Source organism: Oncorhynchus kisutch, linkage group LG4 (genome assembly GCF_002021735.2).
Source record: "Oncorhynchus kisutch isolate 150728-3 linkage group LG4, Okis_V2, whole genome shotgun sequence".
NCBI classification, from domain to species: domain Eukaryota; kingdom Metazoa; phylum Chordata; class Actinopteri; order Salmoniformes; family Salmonidae; genus Oncorhynchus; species Oncorhynchus kisutch.
The window spans coordinates 43,381,756-43,404,398 of NC_034177.2; the positions used below are offsets into that span (position 1 = coordinate 43,381,756).

The 22,643-nt window shown below is 41.9% G+C and overlaps 1 protein-coding gene across 2 annotated transcripts in view; it reads right to left on the minus strand.

Annotated features, from left to right (window-relative positions):
• Nucleotides 1-7,613: 7,613 nt before the first annotated feature.
• The window catches only part of LOC109889559 (bcl-2-like protein 13), a 41,427-nt gene continuing 26,397 nt past the window's right edge, over nt 7,614-22,643 (minus strand). For both annotated transcript variants that reach the window (XM_020481070.2, XM_031823001.1), the window contains exon 7: nt 7,614-10,735. In XM_020481070.2, coding sequence (XP_020336659.1) covers nt 9,788-10,735 — 948 coding nt within the window. In that variant the 3' untranslated portion in view covers nt 7,614-9,787. The remainder of the gene's footprint in view (nt 10,736-22,643) is intronic.

Below are 22,643 nucleotides of genomic sequence, written 5' to 3' on the forward strand. Positions count from 1 at the left end.
TCATCAAGGTCCTCCACAGAGATTAGAGAAAGGATTTCCTTAACAAGTTTATCTTCCCTCAATCTTTTAGGTTCAGCCATTTCTTTACCTCTCTTCATGGCTGTTTGTCTTATTTCATACTTCTCAATATTCCAAATATATCCCATAAGACTTAAATCGTTGGGCTTTCCTACATTTTTTTTGGTATAATATCTTTGGCATCCATCTTGAAACGTACATCTTCTAACAGTCTATTATTGCGTTTACAATAACTCAATTTGCGTTTGCGTTTACAATATAACTGTATGATCAGTAAGAATTGATGGTTCAATGGATACCTCGACTACATTGTCATCTAATGAATTAGAAATCAACTAGAAGTCAATTCTTGACTGTCTGTACATGTCCTTGTTACACCAAGTGAAGTCCTTTTCATCAGGATATTTACATCTCCAAATTCAAATCTCCACCTAAAAATTCAAGTTCAAATCTCCACCTAAAAATTCAAGTTCAAATCTCCACCTAAAAATTCAAGTTCAAATCTCCACCTAAAAATGTTGATATACTGAAATACACCTTTAACTCTCATCTCTTCTTCAAATTCTTGAAATAATATCCTGTTGTTTTGTTTGTTGTTGGATGCATAAATATTCCCTAATAAAAACATTTCACTGTTCAAATTAGCCAATGTCCAGAGTGGTGAGTCTTACTGCTGATAACCTTCCCTTTAAATGCACCTATTAAAACTGCTACACCTGCAGAGTGGTGAGTCTTACTGCTGATGACCTTCCCTTTAAATGCACCTATTAAAACTGCTACACCTGCAGAGTGGTGAGTCTTACTACAGATGACCTTCCCTTTAAATGCACCTCTTAACACTGCTACACCTGCAGAGTGGTGAGTCTTACTGCTGATGACCTTCCCTTTAAATGCACCTCTTAACACTGCTACACCTGCAGAGTGGTGAGTCTTACTGCTGATAACCTTCCCTTTAAACGCACCTATAAAAACTGCTACACCTGCAGAGTGGTTGTTGCCATATGATAACCAAATATCGTTATCTCATAGATTTTTCCAAAAAGCTAGATCGGAAGAACAAGCATGAGTTTCTTGTGGAAAGTAAAAGTCTGCATTAAAGCATTTGCAATACAGGAAAATAGCCTTACGCTTGATTAAATTATGAATAACCCTGACATTAATTGAACAAAGAGATAAAAGACATCAACTTCAACCAACAACCTTGTTATGCTAATATAACATTTCCTAAGGATATGTAACTCAAAAGGATTTCCATCCCATTATTAACCTCTCCAAAAAACAAAACAAAACAAAAAAGAAATCTGGTCATAAAGTTACCAAAGTATTCTTACTCCCACAAGGGGGAGACATTGTGTAAGACTTTACAATAAGCAGTTATTCACCCATAGTTAATGTTTAGTTGACCAGTTTTCAGGTCAGCCTTTTCTCATTCAAGTGTTCGTGTGCATTCTTTACAATAAAAGGCTGCTTTTCACCTGGAAATTAGGCAGTGTTTAGGCCTACCATTTATGTCCGAGTTAGACTCTGGCTCTTTCTCAAATGTTCTGATGTGGCCACATTTCTTTCCTACGGGCTAATGTGATGCTCCATTAGCCATTACAGGTTAAGTACGGTTTGGCGTAGCACAGAGAATTTTCAACCAACCTTAACTTGGCGATACTTCTTCAATTCCCAACTTGGAAGACAACCAGTGTCTTCTAAACGTCCATGTCTAGTTGCAGGGGGTTTGTTTGAATTGAGAACATACTCAGTTATTCATATCAATCACATCAACATGACATCTATTGCGGCCTCTTTACCGCAGTGAAATAGGCTATAAATAGCGGTGCTATTACAAAATTGTTTGCCCTCATATGCATGGATGAAATTTGGACACCCAAGCTATAGGCTTCTGTAGGGCTGAACCTGCCCAGATGATGTATGTGCTTTACAATGTTTTTAATTATAGCCTATGATCGGGATTTTCTCTCTTTCTTTTTTACAATTTGTATCATGTTGAATATTAGTCACTATCTGGAGCCAACATCAGTAATACTCACATACTGTACATTTAGAAATGCCACTTTAGTGTTATTTTTCTTCAATGTGTAACTTACATTTCACATCATTCCATTCCGTTGCATTTCTTTCCTCTATCACGTCTGTGTAGTTGTTCCTGAGGGCCGCTAGCATTAGTGGATCATATTAGGCTAATGTTGTGCAATAATTTGGGACATTTGAATCATTATGGAACCAAGACCACACGTAGCAGCTTAAACCTGGAGCCTGGTACACGTTCACGACGACTGGACCGTTGTCATACAGTTCCATGATTAGTGAGAATTAGGGAAGATTTATAGGACTATTGTTCATCCCCTATTGCACACTTTTTTCCACCTTCCAATATGTCATGTATTGAACTTGAATATGGCAACATTCAGGATGATCAAACCACTGTATTTTTGATTCATCAATATATTTTGTGCATAAAGGCTCTCCAAACCTGTTTTTTTTATGATTCATATATACTTTTCTAACCCTAAAATGTGGCTATATAATCTACAAGATCTGAGTATTTTTAAATCTACCAGATGGTGCTGAAACGGAGACAAAGATGCATTGATGGCATTCTTTCATTGATCGCTATTTTATGAACCCGTTCTGGTTCTTGTACTGGTTCTGACTTAGAATATGTAGACAACTACAAATACCTAGGGGTCTGGTTAGACTGTAATTTCTCCTTCCAGACTCACATTAAGCATCTTCAATCCAAAGATACATCTAGAATCGGCTTCCTATTTCGCAACAAAGCCTCCTTCACTCATGCTGCCAAACTTACCCTCGTAAAACTGACTATCCTAGATCCTTGACTTCGGCAGTGTCATTTACAAAATAGCCCCCAACACTCTACTCAAGAAACTGGATGTAGACTATCACAGTGCCATCTGTTTGTCACCAAAGCCCCATATACTACCCACCACTGCGACCTGTATGCTCTCGTTAGCTGGCCCTCACTACATATTCGTCCTCAAACCCACTGGCTCCAGGTCATCTATAAGTCTATGCTAGGTAAAGCTCCGCCTTATCTCAGCACAATGGTCACCATAGCAACACCCACACATATCACACGGTCCAGCAGGTATATTTCACTGGTCACCCCCAAAGCCAACACTTCCTTTGGTCGCCTTTCCTTCCAGTTCTCTGCTGCCAATGACTGGAACGAATTGCAAAAATCACTGAAGCTGGAGTCTTATATCTCCCTCTCTAACTTTAAGCATCAGCTGTCAGAGCAGTGTACCAATCTCTGTACCTGTACACAGCCAATCTGTAAATAGCACACCCAACTAACTCATCCCCATATTGTTACTTATCCTCTTGCTCTTTTGCACCCCAGTATCTCTACTTGTACTTCATAATCTGCACATCTATCACTCTAGTGTTAATGCTAAATTCTAATTATTTCGCCTCCATGACCTATTTATTGCCTCACCTCCCTACTCTTCTACATTTGCACACACTGTACATAGATTTTTCTATTGTGTTATTGACTGTACGTTTGTTTATGTGTAACTCTGTGTTGTTTTTGTCGCAGTGCTTTGCTTTATCTTGGCCAGGTTGTAGTTGTAAATGAGAACTTGTTCTCAACTGGCCTACTTGGTTAAATAAAGGTGAAATATTTTTTTTTAAATGAACCTGTTCACTCCATGTATTCTAGTCTGTCGACAAAATTAGAATTAAAGGTACACCGTATTTAAAGGGGTGGCTTAAGATAAATATACTGAAAACCCTATTGAATGAAAACTCCACAAGAAAATCTGTTGGCCAGCAAGTGAGAGGATTTTCAGTGGTTAAATTACATTTATTCAGCGTGCAAGGGAACCACGCCTGCAAAGCCCATTACACACCTTCAGGAAGTCTGAATACCAACTACTGAGAAGTATATAGGAAAGATGTGCATAAGAAAGGCTTAATTTTCTATGTTGAAATTGGGCCCTATCTGATTTAAATGCCATGTCACATTCACTTAGTTTTGACAAGTGTTCCTCATTTTGAATGACTAAACCAGTGACAGCAAGGTTTCACATTCAGTTTCAAATACACCTCGGTAAAATAGTCACATAAATATGACGGGGGAATAAATATGGGTTTGATTGACCAATACACGTTTGTACATTGTTTAACCTGAATAAAGTAAGCACACAACAAACAGAATATAGGTAACTGGTAGGTCAAGTTGTTGGTCTATGTGTCGTTCCATGTCGTTTATGCAAGCCATGACATCCACCAACTCGGATTGTTCTGAAATGGTTTCTGTAGTTAGAAACAGGCAAGATCAGCATTCCTGCAACATTATTTTGTTGAAATATAATTTGATCTCAGATAAATTAAGCTAATTGATTGCACCCAAATGGGTCATTTTAATTTATAGGATTCATATAATATTCAATAAAAATAGAACCAAACATCTGATTTTGACCAAACTTTTTGCAACAATGAGTAAGACATGAGTAATCCAAAGAAAAGGTCAAAGGCCACCCACAGACCCCCCCAGACCCCACGCCAATTCTACCCCAACAACGAGTATACAGTATCAATTCTCTATGTCTGACAAGTAGTATGGAGCTGCGGCTCAGAGTATTGTTTCTTCATCCTATGTAATGAATTCCCAGGGAATTTGGTGATGTTTCTTCCCCTGTTCAGAGACATTAGTCATTGAAGTTATTAGGTTATTGTCCCATCCTACATCCTGATATTACCAGGTTCTGAGCACAAGATGGTGCTGTTCCTGCTATTAAGTCAAACATTTTTAAAGACTAAGCCACAGCTCCATACTACTTGTCAGACAGAGAATTGATACTGTATACTTGTCGCTGGGGTTAAATTGTTAGAAAATCATTTTGTCCAAATTGGATGTTAGGTACTATATTTATTGAATATTATACGAATCCTATACATTAGAATGGCCAATTTGGGTGCAATCAATGAGCTTAATTTCTCAGAGATTAAATGTTATTTCAACAAGATAATGTTGCAGGATTAGTAACAACAAACAATTTCATAATAATCTGAGATGGTGGGAGTCAATCCTCTTTTTTACGCTTTTTTTTAAGTAGAACGACCTCTATGTGCTTAGCAAACACGGTAGCAGATCCATCCTCAGCTGGGTGCCTTAGAAAAGGGGATTTTTTTTTACTGCTGTAGCTACATCTACAGGGAAGCTTTACTATACTAGGGTGACAGGGACCTGGCACATCTGCGTTGACCTATTGTGAAAGTGATTCTAAATGACACTGTGTTGACCACAGGAGGCTGCTGAGGGGAGAGCGGCTAATAATAATGTCTGGAATGGAGAACACGGAATGGTATGATACCATGCCATTAATTCCGTTCCAGCCATTACTATGAGTCCGTCTTCCCCAATTAAGGTGCCACCGGCCGCCTTTGGTGTAGACATTCAAATGTCAATACTTGACAACTGTTCATATTCAGTATGATTGAGTTCCATTATTTTTGCCCTCCAGTGAACCCTGCAGAGGCCGAAGCCCTGAGAGGCGTCACTGCTGAGTTGATTGAAATAGCTGATCAGCTTGCGTTTAGTGTGATGGCCCAAGCTGCAGAAGTATTCCATTGGGGTGAGTGTCTGGAATTCTGGTTATTTGTATTGCTCAGAACTACATACCATGTTTATGTCTAGGAATGTATGTCCACGATTCTGTTGTTGCTGCTGTGACTTGAAACCCCAGGGGGTTATCCTACAGTGGCATCTAGTGCTGGGTTGTGGGTATAAGATCAATCCATGAGTCATTGGTCTAATGTGTGCTGTGTTTCTGTCTGTGTTCCTCAGCTGTGGAGGCAACACCTAGTCTTGGAGGTAGAGTGGGTAATGAAGCAGGGCCCGGGCCCTGTGCTGGACCATCTACATCAGGAGAAGGTGATCATGGCCCTCACTCTGACCCTGGTGAAGGAGGTATATGAGCACACCCCTCTGCTTCTCCAGAACCATTTCAGCACTGCAGTTCATAAATCCTACCACAGCCAGGTGACTTCAGAACAGACGCCAAGCCTTAGACACTGAGCCCCATGCTTAATTACCAATCAGTAGTGAGTGTCATATTATTGTTTTTTATGGGCACACTTATTTTCTGAAGCTGCTCAGTGAATACAGAAAGTATCACTAAATAATTTAAACGAAGTATTTATGGCTGGATTTTTGGACACAAGTGTTTTATCTTACCAGCTCTGAATTAACTGCAAAGGGATGTCTCATTGATTCTGCCATTTTCATTAAAACTTCCTCTTTTTTGTAACTCAAGGCATTCTTCTACATAAATTATTGTACTTTAATATTATTTTTGTAATAACTTGTAATAAGTTTATTTTAAAAAGTTTTGTAAAACATAGTTTCCTAAAAAGGGATACATTCTCCAACAACCCAATGCCTTTTGGTTTGTCTGTTGTATGATTCTCATTTAAAATGTATTGATCCTTGTATAACACACATGGATATAAATTGAAAAATCACTTTTGGGTAATAAAATATCATTGTAAGTGAGAAGTTAATACTAACCCTTTTACCAAACTAATAGTTGAAATTATTTATTTCTGGTCTCGAACTGTACCAAGGAAACTCTGAATAAAATAGCCAAGTTGGGGCTTTTATACTGAACAAAAATAAACACCACATGCAACAATTAACAATTTTACTGAGTTACAGTTCATATAAGGGAAATAAGTAAATTGAAATAAATAGCTCAATGTAACATCAATAGGTTTAGACTAATATATGATCCCCCCCCCCCCCCCAACATTCCGCTGAAAAGGCAGCATGCGGGAAATTCAAAAACTATTTTTTTGAAATATTTAACTTTAACACATTAAGGAAATGAATTTGTTAAAAATGGTTCTACTATTGTCTGAGTCAACTACTCACATTTTAAGCACCGCAGTGCTAGCTAGCTGTAGCTTATGCTTTCAGTACTAGTTTCGGTCTCTGATCCTTTGATTGGGTGTCAGTTCATGCCGCAATTACTGATCGGTTGAGGACATCCTCCGGAAGTTGTCATAATTATTGTAAGTCTATGGAACGGGGCGAGAACCACGAGCCTCCTAGGTTTTGTATTAAAGTCAATGTACCCAGAGGGTATATTGACTACACCATGGCGCTACCCTACAGAGTGCTGTTAAGGCTACTTGTAGGCCTTCATTGCAAGACAGGGCGTTTAGATGAATTATCTGGTGTGAATATATTTAGAGTTAACTTTAAACATTTCACTATTTTACTGAAATTCACGGAGGATAGGCCTCCCCTTCCTCCACTGGTCAACAACCATTTAATTTCTCAACCATACATCTTGCTGTTGTTTACCCCCACAAAACACATATGGTTGTATCTACACTTGGCTAAGCAACAGTGCAGTTAGTGTAGTAGTGAGATTTGTGTGAGTCTTTACGATACTGATATTAACCAAGTATGCTGTGCGAATTCAGAACAAAACTACCAGTTAACTGTAGACCAATGGCCATCACTACATGATCATTCGGAACAAGTGTTAACATTTCATGCTCCCAAAGAGTGCCTAGTTATAAAAATATTTAACTTAAAAACAAACACGGACTCGAGGCCAACAGCGCAGATTTTTATTTTGGATTCACATTGTACACAGAGGAAGATATGAGGTTTCATTAGCTCTGTTGATTGTCTGTAGCAGGGCTGGCATGTGTGTTGTTCCTACTCTTCAAGTTGTGGACAGACTTCCATTTCTCAAGCCTGAGTGGAAGCTTTGCTAGTAGTGGGAAGAAGCCAGCAGACACAGCTGTTAAGCTTTGTTTAGAAATCTCGATTGTAGAAAGGTAGGGTTTACAGCGGAATGGCAAGGCAGTGCCGGGTGGGCAGTTTGGGCCAGCAGAGGGGACAAACAGCGAACCATGTAGAGGAAGAAAGACAGTCCATGTGAGGTTATTTACCATTATAAACTAGGTGAGTTGAGCCCTGAATGCTGATTGGCTGACTGCCGTGGTATGTTAGACTGTATACCATGGGTATGACAAAACAGCTTTCATCTTTATTTATTTTTTACAATGGTAACTAGTTTATAATAGAATGAAGAACCTCGGGGGTTTGTGGTATATGGCCAATATACCACAGCTAAGGGCTGTATCCAGGCATGACGTGTTGCGTCGCGCCCAAGAACAGCTCTTAGCCGTGATATATTGGCTATATACCACACCCCCTAGTGCCCTATTTCTTAAAAACACATGAGTTGGGAATGAGAGAATAAATTGATTCAAGACTAAACATTTCTCCTTCTGATAGTCTCAGATTAAATCAAGTAGACGGACTATATCTTTCATGTTCAATCTTAAACCTTTTGAGTTGAACATACGAGTATGAAATTCACCAAACAGACAAAGTGGATCTTGGTGCAGTCATTCCCAACCCTCCATTCCCTGTCGACAGAAGACAGTGCCTGGACCAGTATTCACCATGGTGCCATCATGGTTAAACTGGCTTTAGGAGTGGTTGACGTTCTCACACACACACAATGACAGATCTATACATCTATTTTCAAGGCTGCATCTTCATGCCTGGAATGTTGAATAACACATTCACCCATCACAGTCCCCTAAAAACCAAAGAGATGGCAAGTTATAAAACGCAATGGTGTATCCCACTCTGGCTGTTAGCTGCGGTAATCTTTATCCTCAGCTCGTCCCTTTTTATGACACTATAAAAAAAAAAAAATCTATTTCATTGCAATTATTATAATACTGCAATATGACCATACATTACAACACTATATAAAAGAGAAGACACCTGTGTCAAAATATGTGTTAGCTAAATTAATTAAATTAGGTAGTGTGATAATATTGAGTCAAGGCATCCCATTCACATTTTAAAGTGGAATCCCTAATCCCCCCCCTCAAAAAAATTGTCCCAAATAATTTACAAAATACATTCATCATCAGTTGATGTAGTAAGTGACTGGCAATCAGCCATTAGTGGGAGTAGATCATAAATATATCTACTTCACATTTTAGTGTGATATTAATCATCTCAATGAAGTGCTATATATGAAGAATTTTGTCCCTTGTAAATCTGCAGATAGTTATTTTACAGGTATGTCAGGGTCTCCAGTAATGAATCTTATATCCCAACATCACATAATTATAAAAACAAAAATGAGTCTAATCATGATTGTTTAACTGCCATAAAAATAAATTCTACATAACCACATTCATCTCATCCTCAACCTGCTCTTGAAGACAGGATTGTTTTTCAGAGGACAAGGTAGTCAGAACACACTTTTTCTAATAATTCCAGATAGATTTTTCTATTGGAATAGGTGCCCTTTCCTCTACCCCTTTTTTGCAACAGAACTGGCAATTATGACTTGAGCTACACCCACTAGGCTCTGAGGACAAAGAGGTACCGAAGAGCCAGCCGAGAGGGTAACAGACCCCCTGCTTGTATCGTTCACTTGCATCAAGATGGCACAGGACAGAACCACACCCCCAGAAAACACACAATAGAGAAACCAAGATAAAAATGTAAAATATGTCCTTTCCAGTTTGCTGTCGCCGACCCATCACCTCAATGTACAACTGAAGACAAACATATCAAAACGCCAGATGAGATGAGAACGGAGGAAAATAAAAATGGAGAGAGAAAAGAAGTTAATTTTGCCATGGTGTGTGCACCTGGCATTGGCAGCGCAGCAGCCCAGGTTACCTGCAGTGAGCTAGGCAGGGACCGGTGAGGTCTGGGGCCCCGTTCAGGAGCACCGCTAGGCTACCTTTTCCGGTGGGTCAGGACTACCCAGGCCACTACAGCAGCTAGGGCCACCAGGGCAGCTCCACTGTAAAGCAGCACTGGAAGCTCCAACTTGGGCTCTGGTTCCATTTGCACTGGGGCCTCCTCAGCTGGGGCCACAGGGGTCTCCACAGGGGCTGCCTCCAAGACAGGCGCTGCTGCCAGCTCCAGCACAGTCTCTGACTGAGGTTCAGGCTGGGGCTCCTCTGGAACAGGCTCTGGCTGGGGTGGTGCTGCTGCGACTGGTATTGGGACTGGTTCTGGGACTTGCTCTGCTGGTTGGGGAATAGGGGGCATCTTGGCAGGTGCTGCCTCAACAACAGGGGCAGGCTCAACCACAGGGGCTAGTGCAGGGGATTCGGACTCTGACATGGGAACAGTGGATGGGGCACGCGGTTCTGGCTCTGACGGGACCGCCGACAGGGGAGCAGGGGTCTCGATGACGACTGGCTCCTCCAGACATCCCACCACAAGCTCTGGGGCTGCTGGGACAGGAGGCGGGGTGTCATCCCTAAACTTCGCCCTCAGCTCAGCCAGTTCACTCTCCGTCCCCAGTACGCTCAGCATTATCTCCTGCAGCTCAGGCGCCTCTGCCCCGCCCTCACCCTCTGCGTCCTCTCGCTCTACGTGCACGATGTCTGAGTTGGAAGAGTTGTTCTCGCTGCGCTCCTCTGAGAGGTTGCCCTCGTTGCTTTCCAGGCTCTTGATGTCTTCGGGATGGTCCATCATGCCCACCTGTGCCCAAGACTCGTGGCCTGCCAGAGACACACGTAAGCTTTCTGTCTGCCAGCTGCCCAGCTCACTGCTATCTCTGGTGCCCAGCAGCGATGTGGGAAGCTGCTCTCCAGACAGGATATAGATGTCGTTGCTGTCCTCGGCTATGATCAAGCCCTGCTGCTCCTCTTCCTCCAGGCTAAACACTGTACCCTGAGAGGGAGAGCAAGTTCAGTGGTCAGTATGGAACCACAAATAACAAGCATCGCATTTTCACATTTAATAAAGTGCTGATGGGTGGAATATAATAAGCTTATGACCTTGTGGGATAAATAAACAACTGATATTTCAAAAATGGGCAAAACCTCTGCCACTACTGGTCCACTGCTAAGAAAGGTACGGATACTCCCAATTCTTGTGAATTTTAAAGCAATTTCACAGTAAAAAAAAGTGACGCACATCTCAGTAAAGTTCAATGTCACATCTTTCACTTATATCTCACAGGAGCTGCAATGCAAAGGCTTTGATGTGGTTTGGTAAAGTGTGCAGTCACCACCTGAAATCAACATCAGCCCATCTGAGGCTACAGTAAGTCATCGGTGTTATCACAGACCTTTTGTCTCGACTTAACTTCCTACTGACCATTCTAAAGGAAAACACTGAGGATATCACAATCCAATTAATATTTCTGTGCTTTAACATTTGTTTAGAGTTGCTGTATGCCCCTACCTTGGTCTTGATGAAGTCGACACCATTGACAAAGGGCCATAGCCCATGGGAGTGATCGACTAGAGTAAAACCTATTTAGAACAGGTACATCTTATTTACTGGGAAATAAAATAATTCTGATAGTGGTGACAGACTTCTAAAAAGGTATCCTCAGAGAGCTGCCGGTCCGTAGCTGCTCTTAAGTAACTGAATATAGGGCAATGGGCACAAGCTTGAAAACAAATTAAATGATATACTCCCAACCAGGCTATTGTGACACAGGTTTCTGTTTGTATGCGCATCTCTTCTTGTGGTATCAATATCAAATGATCAAAGTAGTGTGTACAGTAGGTCAAAATGTAACTTGTCTAACACACAGTGTTCTGTACAAAGTTAATTCCAACGAGTGGTGTGAATGGGAACTAACAACCGGGTCATAAGCCCGATATTTTTTTTATTTTTAAATTTAACTAGGCAAGTCAGTTAAGAACAAATTCTTATTTACAATGACGTCCTACCCCGGCCAAACCCGGACGCTGCCCTATGGGACTCCCAATCACGGCCGGATGTGATGCAGCCTGGACATAATCTAATCTAACAGTCATTTTGGCTGTAGAGCAGGGATCCTCAACTAGATTCAGCTGAGGAAGGATTATTTCTTGAGATGGTTGGGGGGCCGGAACATAATTACAAAATAATTTGTAGACCGCAACTTCACCGCAAGGAGCCCAAACATATAATACTTGACTAAAACAATTTCTAACCTTGCTTACATTTGTATATGATCATGTGTCTCTAGGATGCGTGGGAATACCTGAACAGATTTCCCAAATTAAGATCACTTGGAGTCGATTCTGGTGTTTTCACAGTTTCTTTTTTAGCTCAGAAAACCATTTGGCCCACGTACCGTCAGATGGGGAACCCTGCTGTAGATTGAATCTGGGGCGGCAGGTAGCCTAGTGGTTAGAGTGTTGGGCCAGTAACCGAAAGGCTGCTAGATCGAATCACCGAGCTGACAAGGTACAAATCTGTCGTTCTGCCCTGAACAAGGCAGTTAACCCACTGTTCCTAGGCAGTCATTGTAAATAAGACTTTGTTCTTAACTGACTTGCCTAGCTAAACAAATCAAAATTGCATTCTATTAGCCACAGTACTGCTCCAATAGTTCCATTTAGGCCTATACAGTGCATTTGGAAAGTATTCAGACCCCTTGACTTACGTTACAGCCTTATTCTAAAATGGATTACATTATTTATTTTCCTGAATGACAAAGCAAATAGGTTTTTAGAAAACTTTGCAAATGCATTAAAAATAAAACAAATACATTTACATAATTATTCAGACCCTTTGCTATGATACTTCAAATTGAGCTCAGGTGCATCCTGTTTCCATTAATCATCTTTGAGATGTTTCTACAACTTGACTGGAGTCCACCTGTGATAAATTAAATTGATTTGACATCATTTGGAAAGGCACACACATCTATATTAAAGAGCCCACAGTTTACAGTGCAAAAACGAAGCCTTGAAGTCAAAGGAATTGTCCGTAGAGCTCCGAGACAGGATTGTGCCGAGGTACAGATCTGAGGAAACGAACCAAAACATTTCTGCAGCATTGAAGGTCTCAAGAAGTGGCCTCCCATCATTAAATGGAAGAAGTTTGGGACCACCAAGATTCTTGGAACTGGCCACCCAGCCAAACAGCAATCGGGACAGAATGGCATTGGTCAGAGTGGTAACCAAGAACCCGATGGTAACTCTGGCAGAGCTTCAGAGTCCCTTTGTGGAAATAGGAGAACCTTCCAGAAGGTCAAATCTCTGCAGCAATCAGATCTTTATGGTTGAGTGGCCAGACGGAAGCCACTCCTCAATAAAAATATATATTTTAAAAAAAAGGTACATGACAGCCCGCTTGGAGTTTGCCAAAAGGCACCCAAAGGACTATCAGACCATGAGAACAAGAAACCACGATTGAACTCTTGACCTGAATGCCAAGCATCACGTCTGAAAGAAACGGTGAAGCATGGTTGTGACAGGATCATGCTGTGAGGAGTATTTTCAGAGGCAGGGACTGGGAAACTAGTCAGGATCGAGGGAAAGATGAACGGAGCAAAGTACAGAGATCCTTGATCAAAACCTGCTCCAGAGTGCTCAGGACCTCAGACTTGGGTGAAGGGTCACCTTCCAACAGGACAACAACCCTAAGCACACAGCCAAGACAACGCAGGAGTGGCTTTCGGGACAGGTCTCTGAATGTCCCTTGAGTGGCCCAGCCAGAGCCCGGACCTGAGCCCAATCAAACATCTCTGCAGAGACCTGAAAATAGCTGTGCAGCTATGCTCCCCATCCGATCTGCAGAGAATCTCCCAAAATACAGGTGTGCCAAGCTTGTAGCGTCATACCCAAGAAGACGAGGCTTTAAAATCGCTGCCAACGGTGCGTCAACAAAGTACTGAGTAAAGGGTCTGAATACTTGTGAATGTGATTTCAGTTATTTAAATAATTTTTGCAATACCCCATAATGCTGTGTCATTATGGGGTATTGTATGTAGATTGTAGATGTAGAAACATTTTAGAATAAGCTGTAACGTAACAAATTGCAGGGGGGGGGGGGGGGGGGAATCAAGGGGTCTGATTACTTTAGAATGCACTGTTTTTAGATGTCAATATTTGACCAGGTAGGTAAGTGGGTAGGAGGCTATTCAGGCCCATTTAATAAAAAGGAAGATCTTTGTGTAGGAAGCTTGAACATCAGCACTAGGTGGCTGCATCGCGTGTCAGACGGTGTGAAAATGGCTGCCTCAGAGCTCAAACTGAATTCCCACAGAGCACAGTAGGGGTAGCAGGGCGCCATGGACCTGACAGGATGGATCTGACAGCACTAACTGAGTCAGCCTAATCCACATCTCCCCCATGAAAAGATAAGGTTAAACTGTTACGGTTCATTCAGGTAGGCTAAATAACGGCTCTGGTACATTTATCTTCCATTCAAACAGGCTTGCAAATGACTACTTATTTGCATCGGACTCACAGAACATTTTCCTAACTAAAATGGGGCCATATTGTATCTATGTAAAATACAGGTGTTTGAGCTAAGGGCCTATAGCTGAAGGTTATTCTCCTTACAAGGACATTCTCTCAGAGGCCAGGCTGCATCCCGGGAGGACAGGCAGGGGATTAAAACTAAACGCCAACCCTTCCTAGCATGCACTGTCTGGGTGTAAGCGGATTTGCGTGTGGGAGAGTGGTTGACATCATTTTTTTTTTTAAACCCTCCTCTCTGGGCAGGGTTTTAAGTGGTTGGATAAAGAAGGGCCGCCGCCATGTTGTGTGAGGGCCACATGAATAGGTCTCCATCTGGGAGTAACAACTGTTGGGCAAATGAAATAAATCTGCAGGAGACCTTTAACCAGTTACTAAATCCAGAAAACAACTTATTTTCCTAGGTTTTCAAAAGGGCATATGGTAAAGCTCTCCCCATCAGCAGGCTAAGTAGACCACCAATTATTCAGTAGCTAACAGCTAAAAACATGACCAAATGTGGAAATCTGATTTTCTCTAGGACATAAGCAGCAGACAAGTGAAATAAAATCTAGATATTTTGGCTACTTCATATGAAAACAAACACCAAACTTGAGCTGTCCACACCTGTCGTCCTGAACTTCACTCACTGTATGAAATACTAAATACATGCTCTTCAACCGATCGCTGCCCGCACCTACCCGCCCGCCTAGCATCACTACTCTGGACGGTTCGGACTTGGAATATGTGGACAACTACCTAGGTGTCTGGTAGTTAAGCATCTCCAATCCAAAATTAAATCTAGAATCAGCTTCCTTTTTTGCAACAAAGCCTCCTTCACTCATGCCACCAAACATACCCTCTTAAAACTGACTATCCTACCGATCCTTGACTTCGGCGATGTCATTTACAAAATAGCCTCCAACACTCTACTCAGCGAATTGGATGCAGTCTATCACAGTGCCATCCGTTTTGTCACCAAAGCCCCATATACTACCCATCACTGCAACCTGTATGTTCTCGTTGGCTGGCCCTCGCTTCATATTTGTCACCAAACCCACTGGCTCCAGGTCATCTACAAGTCTTTGCTAGGTAAAGCCCCGCCTTATCTCAGCTCACTGGTCACCATAGCAGCACCAACCCGTAGCACGCACTCCAGCAGGTATATTTCACTGGTCACCCCCAAAGACAATTCCTCCTTTGGCCGCCAATCCTTCCAGGTCTCAGCTGCCAATGACTGGAATGAACTGCAAAAATCTCTGAAGCCTTATATCTCCATCTCTAACTTTAAGCATCAGCTATCAGAGCATCTTATAGATCACTGCACATAGACCAATTTATATATATTTTTTGCTCCTTTGCACCCCAGTATCTCCACTTGAACATTCATCTTCTGCACATCACTCGTGTTTACTTGCGAAATTGTAATTATTTCGCCACTACAGCTTATTTATTGCCTCCCTAATCTTACTTAATTTGCACACTGTATATAGACTTTTCTATTGTGTTATTGACTGCACGTTTGTTTATTCCATGTGTAACTGTGTGGTTTCTGTCACACTGCTTTGCTTTATCTGGGCCAGGTCGCAGTTGTAAATGAGAACTTGTTCTCAACTAGCCTACCAGGTTAAATAAAAGTTGATAAAAAATGAACACCTATAACTTCACACACCACGTTGATACAAAGACAGTTGCTGTTGTACAACAGAATTGGGGTGTTGTGATCGGTTGTCAGGTGTGTTACAAAACTCTCCACCCTCGCTATGACACAGACAGAAAGGGGAACAGTGTGTGTAGTAGTTTGTCTGATGGGAAGTCAGGCGGCCCCACACAGGAACAGCTCTTCCCAAACTACAGTGCCTTCAGATAGTATTCACACTCCTTGACTTTTCACAATTTTTTTTGTCAACAATCTACACAAAATACTATATTTAATGGAAAATCAAACACTAATATTTTGATTGGCTAAGTATTCAACCCCCTGTGTCAATACATGTTAAAATCACCTTCGGCAGCAATTGCAGCTTTGTGTCTTTCTGGGTATGTATAAAAGCTTTACACACCGGGATTGTACAATATTTGCACATTATCCTTTCTAAAATTATTCAAGCTCTGTCAAGTTGGTTGTTTAGCAGACAGCCATTTTCAAGTCTTGCCATAGATTTTCAAGCCAACTTAAGTCAAAACTAACTAGGCCACTCAAGAACATTCAATGTTGTCTTGATAAGTAACTCCCCTGTATAAATTTGGCTTTGCGTTTTAGGTTATTGTCCTGCTGAAAAGGTGGACGTCGCCCAGTGTGTTGGAAAGCATACAACCAGATTAGGACTGTGCTTAGCTCTATTCATTTTAAATTGTAATACAACTCCCTAGTCCTTGCCGATGACAAACATACCCATAACATGATGCAGCCACCACCATGGAAAATACAAAATATTTTTCAAATAAGTGATTTGAGTGGTACTCAGTGATGTGTTGGATTTGCCCCAAACAATGCTTTGTATTCAGGACAAAAGTTAGATTTGCCAAATGTTTTGCAATATTACTTTAGTGGTGCCTTATTACAAACAGGATCCATGTTTTGGAATATATGTCATTCAAGTTAGTATTGTGGAGTAACTACAATGTTGTTGATCCACCCCTCAGTTTATCACAGCCATTAAACTGTTTTAACATCACCATTGGCCTCATGGTGAAATCCCTGAGCAGTTTCCTTCCTCGCCAGCAACTGAGTTAGAAAGGACGCCTGTATCTTTGTAGTGACTGGGTGTATTGATAACCCATACAAAGTGTAATTAATAACGTCACCATGCTCAAAGGGATATTCAAAGTCTGGTAAAAATAAAAGCAGCAATCTACCAATAGGTGCCCTTTGCTAGGCATTGGAAAACTTCCTTGGTCTGTTGTTGAATCGGTGTTTAAAATTCACTGCTCGGAGGGACATCACAGATGTATGTGTGGGGTACAGAGTAGTCATTCAAAAATCACATTAAACACCATTGCACACCAGGTTAGTCCATGCAACTTATTAAAATGTAGTCCTGAAGTTATTTAGGTTTGCTAAAACAAAAGGGTTGAATACTTAAATGACTCGGGCAGCACACAATTGGCCCAGCGTCATCCGGGTTAAGCGGTCATTGTAAATAAGAATGTTTTAACAGACTTGCCTAATTAAATAAAATGTTAAATATTATTATTATTATTATTATTATTATTATTACACACTGGCCATTTCAGCTTTTCATTTTTTATTAACGTAAATTCCACGTTGACATTAAGGGATAGTGTGTGTAGTGACAAAATCTGATTTTAATAAAATGTCAAATTCAGGCTGTAACACAAAATGTGGAAAAAGTCAAGGGGTGGGAATACTTTCTGAAGGCAGTGTATGTACCACTCAACAATGCAGTGTTAAAACACCTGTACCACACAATGAGGGAAGTGATACCGCCACACACCCACAGTTAAATTTACCTCAGGGATGACCCTATGCTCCACTGCACCTATGAACAGTTACCACAACCTTAACAGTCAAGGTACAGTGAGATTGTGAGTGATTAGTGATTACATAGGCTATACATTTACATTAGTAATTTAGCAGACGCTCTAATCCAGAGTGATTTACAGGAGCAATTAGGGTTAAGTGTCTTGATCAAGGCCACAGATTTTTCACCTAGTCAGCTTGGGGATTCGAACCAGAGACCTTTCGATTACTGGCCCAACGCTCTTAACTGCTAGACTACCTGCTGCGATACTAGACTCCGGTGTAAAAAAATAGAAATCACCAGTGAAGGGAAACCTTTCATCCCACACTAGCATCACATGTACAGCCACATCTAAAATACAGTATGAGATCCTTTTAGTAAAAACTTGGAAGCCTGCATCGCTTGAAATGAGAGCTGGTAGTTTGTCCCAGCAGGGTCTCAGTCACATGTGACTTGCTACCTGTAACCCAAACATGCCAGAGCTCTTTGCCAACACAAATATTAGAACTGGGAACTCAAGTCATGTTACAGACTGGCTGACTTAAATTTCACTCATTTTTCTTTGCTGCAAAAGATCATGTGAAAGGATAATTGTTTTTTGGTGTCTGTTCCAATGTTAAAGGCCCAGCGCAGTCAAACACATGACTGTCCTGTGTTATATCCCCCCCGAGTGTACAAAACATGAGGAACACCTTCCTAATATTGAGTTGCACCCCCCTCTGCCCTCAGAACAGCCACAGTTGTGTCAAGTTGGCTGGTTGTCCTTTGGGTGGTGGACCATTGATACACAGACAACTTTTGATTGCAAAAAATCCAGCAGCATTGCTGACACTCAAACCGGTGTACCTGGCACCTACTACCATACTGCTCGGAGGCATCTCCATGTTCCAAAAGCACACCGTTGCCTCATTTGTATCACAATCCAATGAAAACTGGGGGGGCAAAAATGCAAGTAAAGTCAAATTAAAAATGTCATCGACAGGCCTGATGGAAAACATTTCAGTAAACACTCCAAATGTCAACATAAAACGCTAGACAAAGGTGGGACCTTTGTGTCAGTAAAATTGTGAGAAATGGTAGAAACGCTTGTATGCGCAAATATTGATTTTACCATCATATCAAAGTCAATTTAGAATCATGCGTTGACATGTGTGGTCCTCCCACTACGACTCGGCCGTCGGAAAGCATGCAGTTTTGGGCTACGGATGAAATTCACATAGCAGTGAAAGTGCAAGGTGAGCTTGATGCTCCTTTCCAATAAATATCGAGGGTCTCATTCTGGTGACATGATCAACGATGCTTGGCTGACGTTTATTTTTATATGTCAATCTCTTTTTGGTCAATAATAATCTCATCATGTAGGCTATATGCGCGCTCGAGCCAACAGAGCGCGGACAAAGTACCAGAGTGGGCACACTCGCTATATAACTAAAACATTGTGAGAAAACCATCAGTACAGTTGAAAATGCGATGGAAACACATTTACCTTGTACTTTTTATTTGGTATAATTTAACTCCAAAGTTATTTTTATGTGTACTACCTTGTCACACAGCCTTTAAACTGCAACAAGTCAATTTGACGGAAACATCTCTGGTGGGAAAATTCACATTTTTATGAGGATTTCCATGAAAATCTGTCAACAATTGGATGGAAACCAAGCTACATAAGAAAATCAGAAATGATCGAATAGAGTTTAAAAAAAAAGAACAGCTGCATTGGACCTTTAATGCTTAGCCTACATGTATGCATTGGTGTGTACAGATTTGCAATTATGTTTATGGACACCGGTCTGTGTTCTGATAAATGTACATTTCATTTTTATTTAATGAGGCAATGCTCCAACCACTAGGCTACCTGTTATGAACAAATTCTTATTTACAGTGACGTCTAGGATCAGTGGGTTAACGGCCTTGTTCTGGGGCAGAACGGCAGATTTTTACCTTGTCAGCTCGGGGATTCGATCTAGCAACCTTTTGGTTACCGGCCCAATGCTCCAACCACTAGGCTACCTGCCGCCCCAAGACTGCTTACGTAACATAACATTAACAGAGGAGTTCTTGGTAGTCAGACATTGAGAGACTCATGATGACATCAGGCTCCATGCTTAGCCAGCCCAGAGGCATCTAACCTTCCAGTATACTCAGATACAAATTTTGTTTCTCAGAAACTATAATCCCATAGTAGTGAGTTGGTTTCAGCCCGAGGGACCCATACTAACAATACCTCTCATTTTAATTTGACCTTTATTTAACCAGGCAAGTCAGTTAAGAACAAATTCTTATTTTCAATGACGGCCTAGGAACAGTGGGTTAACTGCCTGCAGAACGACAGATTTGTACCTTGTCAGCTCGAGGGTTTGTTACTAGTCCAACGCTCTAACCACTAGGCTACCCTGCCGCCCATTTAGTGTCGTGTGCTGCTATGAAGTGCCATCAAAGGGGATTGACTTCCAGGAGGGGCCACTGGACACAGTAACATAATGGCCATTCAATATAGTCGCACAAGAGCGTTGTCAGTGACATAAAAACATCCCCCAGTCAGAATTCCCCCATTATTACTGACCCTAATCCCATCACTCCTCCCTCATCCAATTAATCCACTAACACTAAAGAGCAACAAAGCTATTCTAACCTACCGTGTCAAACGAGTAAGACATCATGTACCCTTTTAGGAAGTAGCTCTCATTAAAAAAAATACAAGGATCCAGTTGCCCCCAAGAGAGGCATGGCCTCCTTTCTTGTGTTAGATTGACTGCAGCTGGGTGTAGGCCTATAACCAGATTTATCCAGGAGGTTTAATGTGAAGCAGCTGGCCTGATGGGAACAGCCACATGGATGAATGACTACTCGTCTTCTACAAATTAACACCTCACAAAAAAAATAAAGACCAGTTTGCCCTCATTTATGAGAAGGGTTTTAAAAAGAGAACAGCCAGATAGCGGGACTGTTTGGCCTTGGAGCATCAGACAGAAGACCTTGAGACCAGGCGTCCAGCACAAAAGGTTGTTGCTCTCGCTGTATAAGTATGTGTGACACAGGTTGCATCAGACAGCAGCAGTAGACACTGACCTGGGTTCGGCTATTAGCATAGATGCCCTGACTATCCTACAGTGGGGATCTGACCTGGGTTCAGCTGTTAGCAGTTGAGAGGTGGCACTGCTCTGGGAGGATAGAACTATAAGTAGGCCAGTCTGGCTTCTGGTAATTTTTCCTCAGCAGAGCCCGACGCTGCAAAACAAAGAGATGCACTCAGCATTTCACCCCAGCAGCAGAGACATCTTACGTAACATAGCAGAGGGCTGTGCAGCCTGACAGACCAGAACACACCCCCCCCCCCAAAAAAAAAAAATTATGATTTGTCCCTGTGTGTTTGTAAGGCAACCAAAATTCTGTATATGTGAAAGTATTTGGGCATTTGCCTGACTAATCTGTCCAGTTTGTGGCCTTTTGGCAAGTACCTTGACTATTGTGCACTGCAACGGAGGCTGCGCAATTTGAGAGCGCAACGTAAGCACACCTGTCACAAGCAGTTTGAGGGACACCAAAATGAAACTATTACTGCATTCATTTTCTGAACATTTTAGCCTTCCTCTCCCAGATGACCTTAGACAAGGTGTCAGAGACAGCATTTGTCCGGTCACTTCCGAGCGACAGGAGTGGCATCACCCATGACAAGGTCTGTAATAGGACATGCCTGAAGGTCCCTGTCAGAACACACATGAGCAGCAGTTTTCACTGTCGTGTTGAAGGACAGCAGTCAGTGCTGTCTGAAGGACAGGGCTAGAAATAGAGAGACATGGTGTGTAGGGGTGTTCAAGGGCAAAGGTCAGATAATGACCTCTGCACCAGCCAAGTTTAATAGACACACCCCTCGCCTCTTAGATTAGCCACATAGTGTTTTAGGCTCTCACACAGTTCCAGTATGTCACAGACCCAAACCCTTCATGGTGAACAGGTTCAAATGCAGTCATACCCATGCTAGTCCATTTTGTATCAGAAGCCGTCCTTATTCAAAATGTCTCTAGTGTATTGCATTCCCCTTGCTTACTCATCCCCTCCCATGGCCGGGTCGGATTTATGAGCTGCTGGTCTTGTTCAATGAAGTGAACATGACATTGGGGTCATAATCCTTTTTGTTTCCTAATGTAATTAAACAAAAAGGCATGGTCATCGTCAGAGCCACCAAACATAGGAGGGACAACGGTCACGAGGAAGGCACGATGTACCTGTCATCTAAATCAATCTGCCACCCATCAGATTTACAGTGATAACTACAACCAATCAAAATCGCTCAAGTGATAACCCAGGAGGTAGTTCGGGAATTTCTTGTTTGTAAAATTTGCAAGATAGATGGAGGGAAAATTCAGTGCATTCTGTTCTGTTCTAAATGCTCCGTCATAGAGGACCTTAGGGATTATTGTGTTCAAACTGTCAACTCAGATATCCACACACTTCACGGTCAAACGAGCTAAAACCAGATTCGGAGACGCAAGCCCTTCCCTACGGTCTAGAGTTCTTCAATTCCCCCCCAACCGTCTCTTACTAACTACGATCAATGTTCTCCCACAGTCCTCTACAAACACACGCCACCAAAAAGCACAAGATGAATGACCTACCTGACTGTGACCCAGCAACTATACAGTAAGTGGTTCCCTGAGCAGGTTTAGAAGCCCAGAAAGAGTCCCAACAACAACAAAGAGAGAGCCAGAGACAAAGGGAGGGAGGAGTGGAGAGAAAGGGGGACCCAGTTGTAGCGAAGTGGAGCCACACACACCGCTGTGACAGAATGACAGTAACGGAGCTTTAACTTCACACCACAGGAGGAGTTTCCACTGGCGTGTCATACCCACCCCCACTACTCCACTCTCCCCCTCCCCCTGCGGTCCCAGCCCTAGCCTATGGACCATC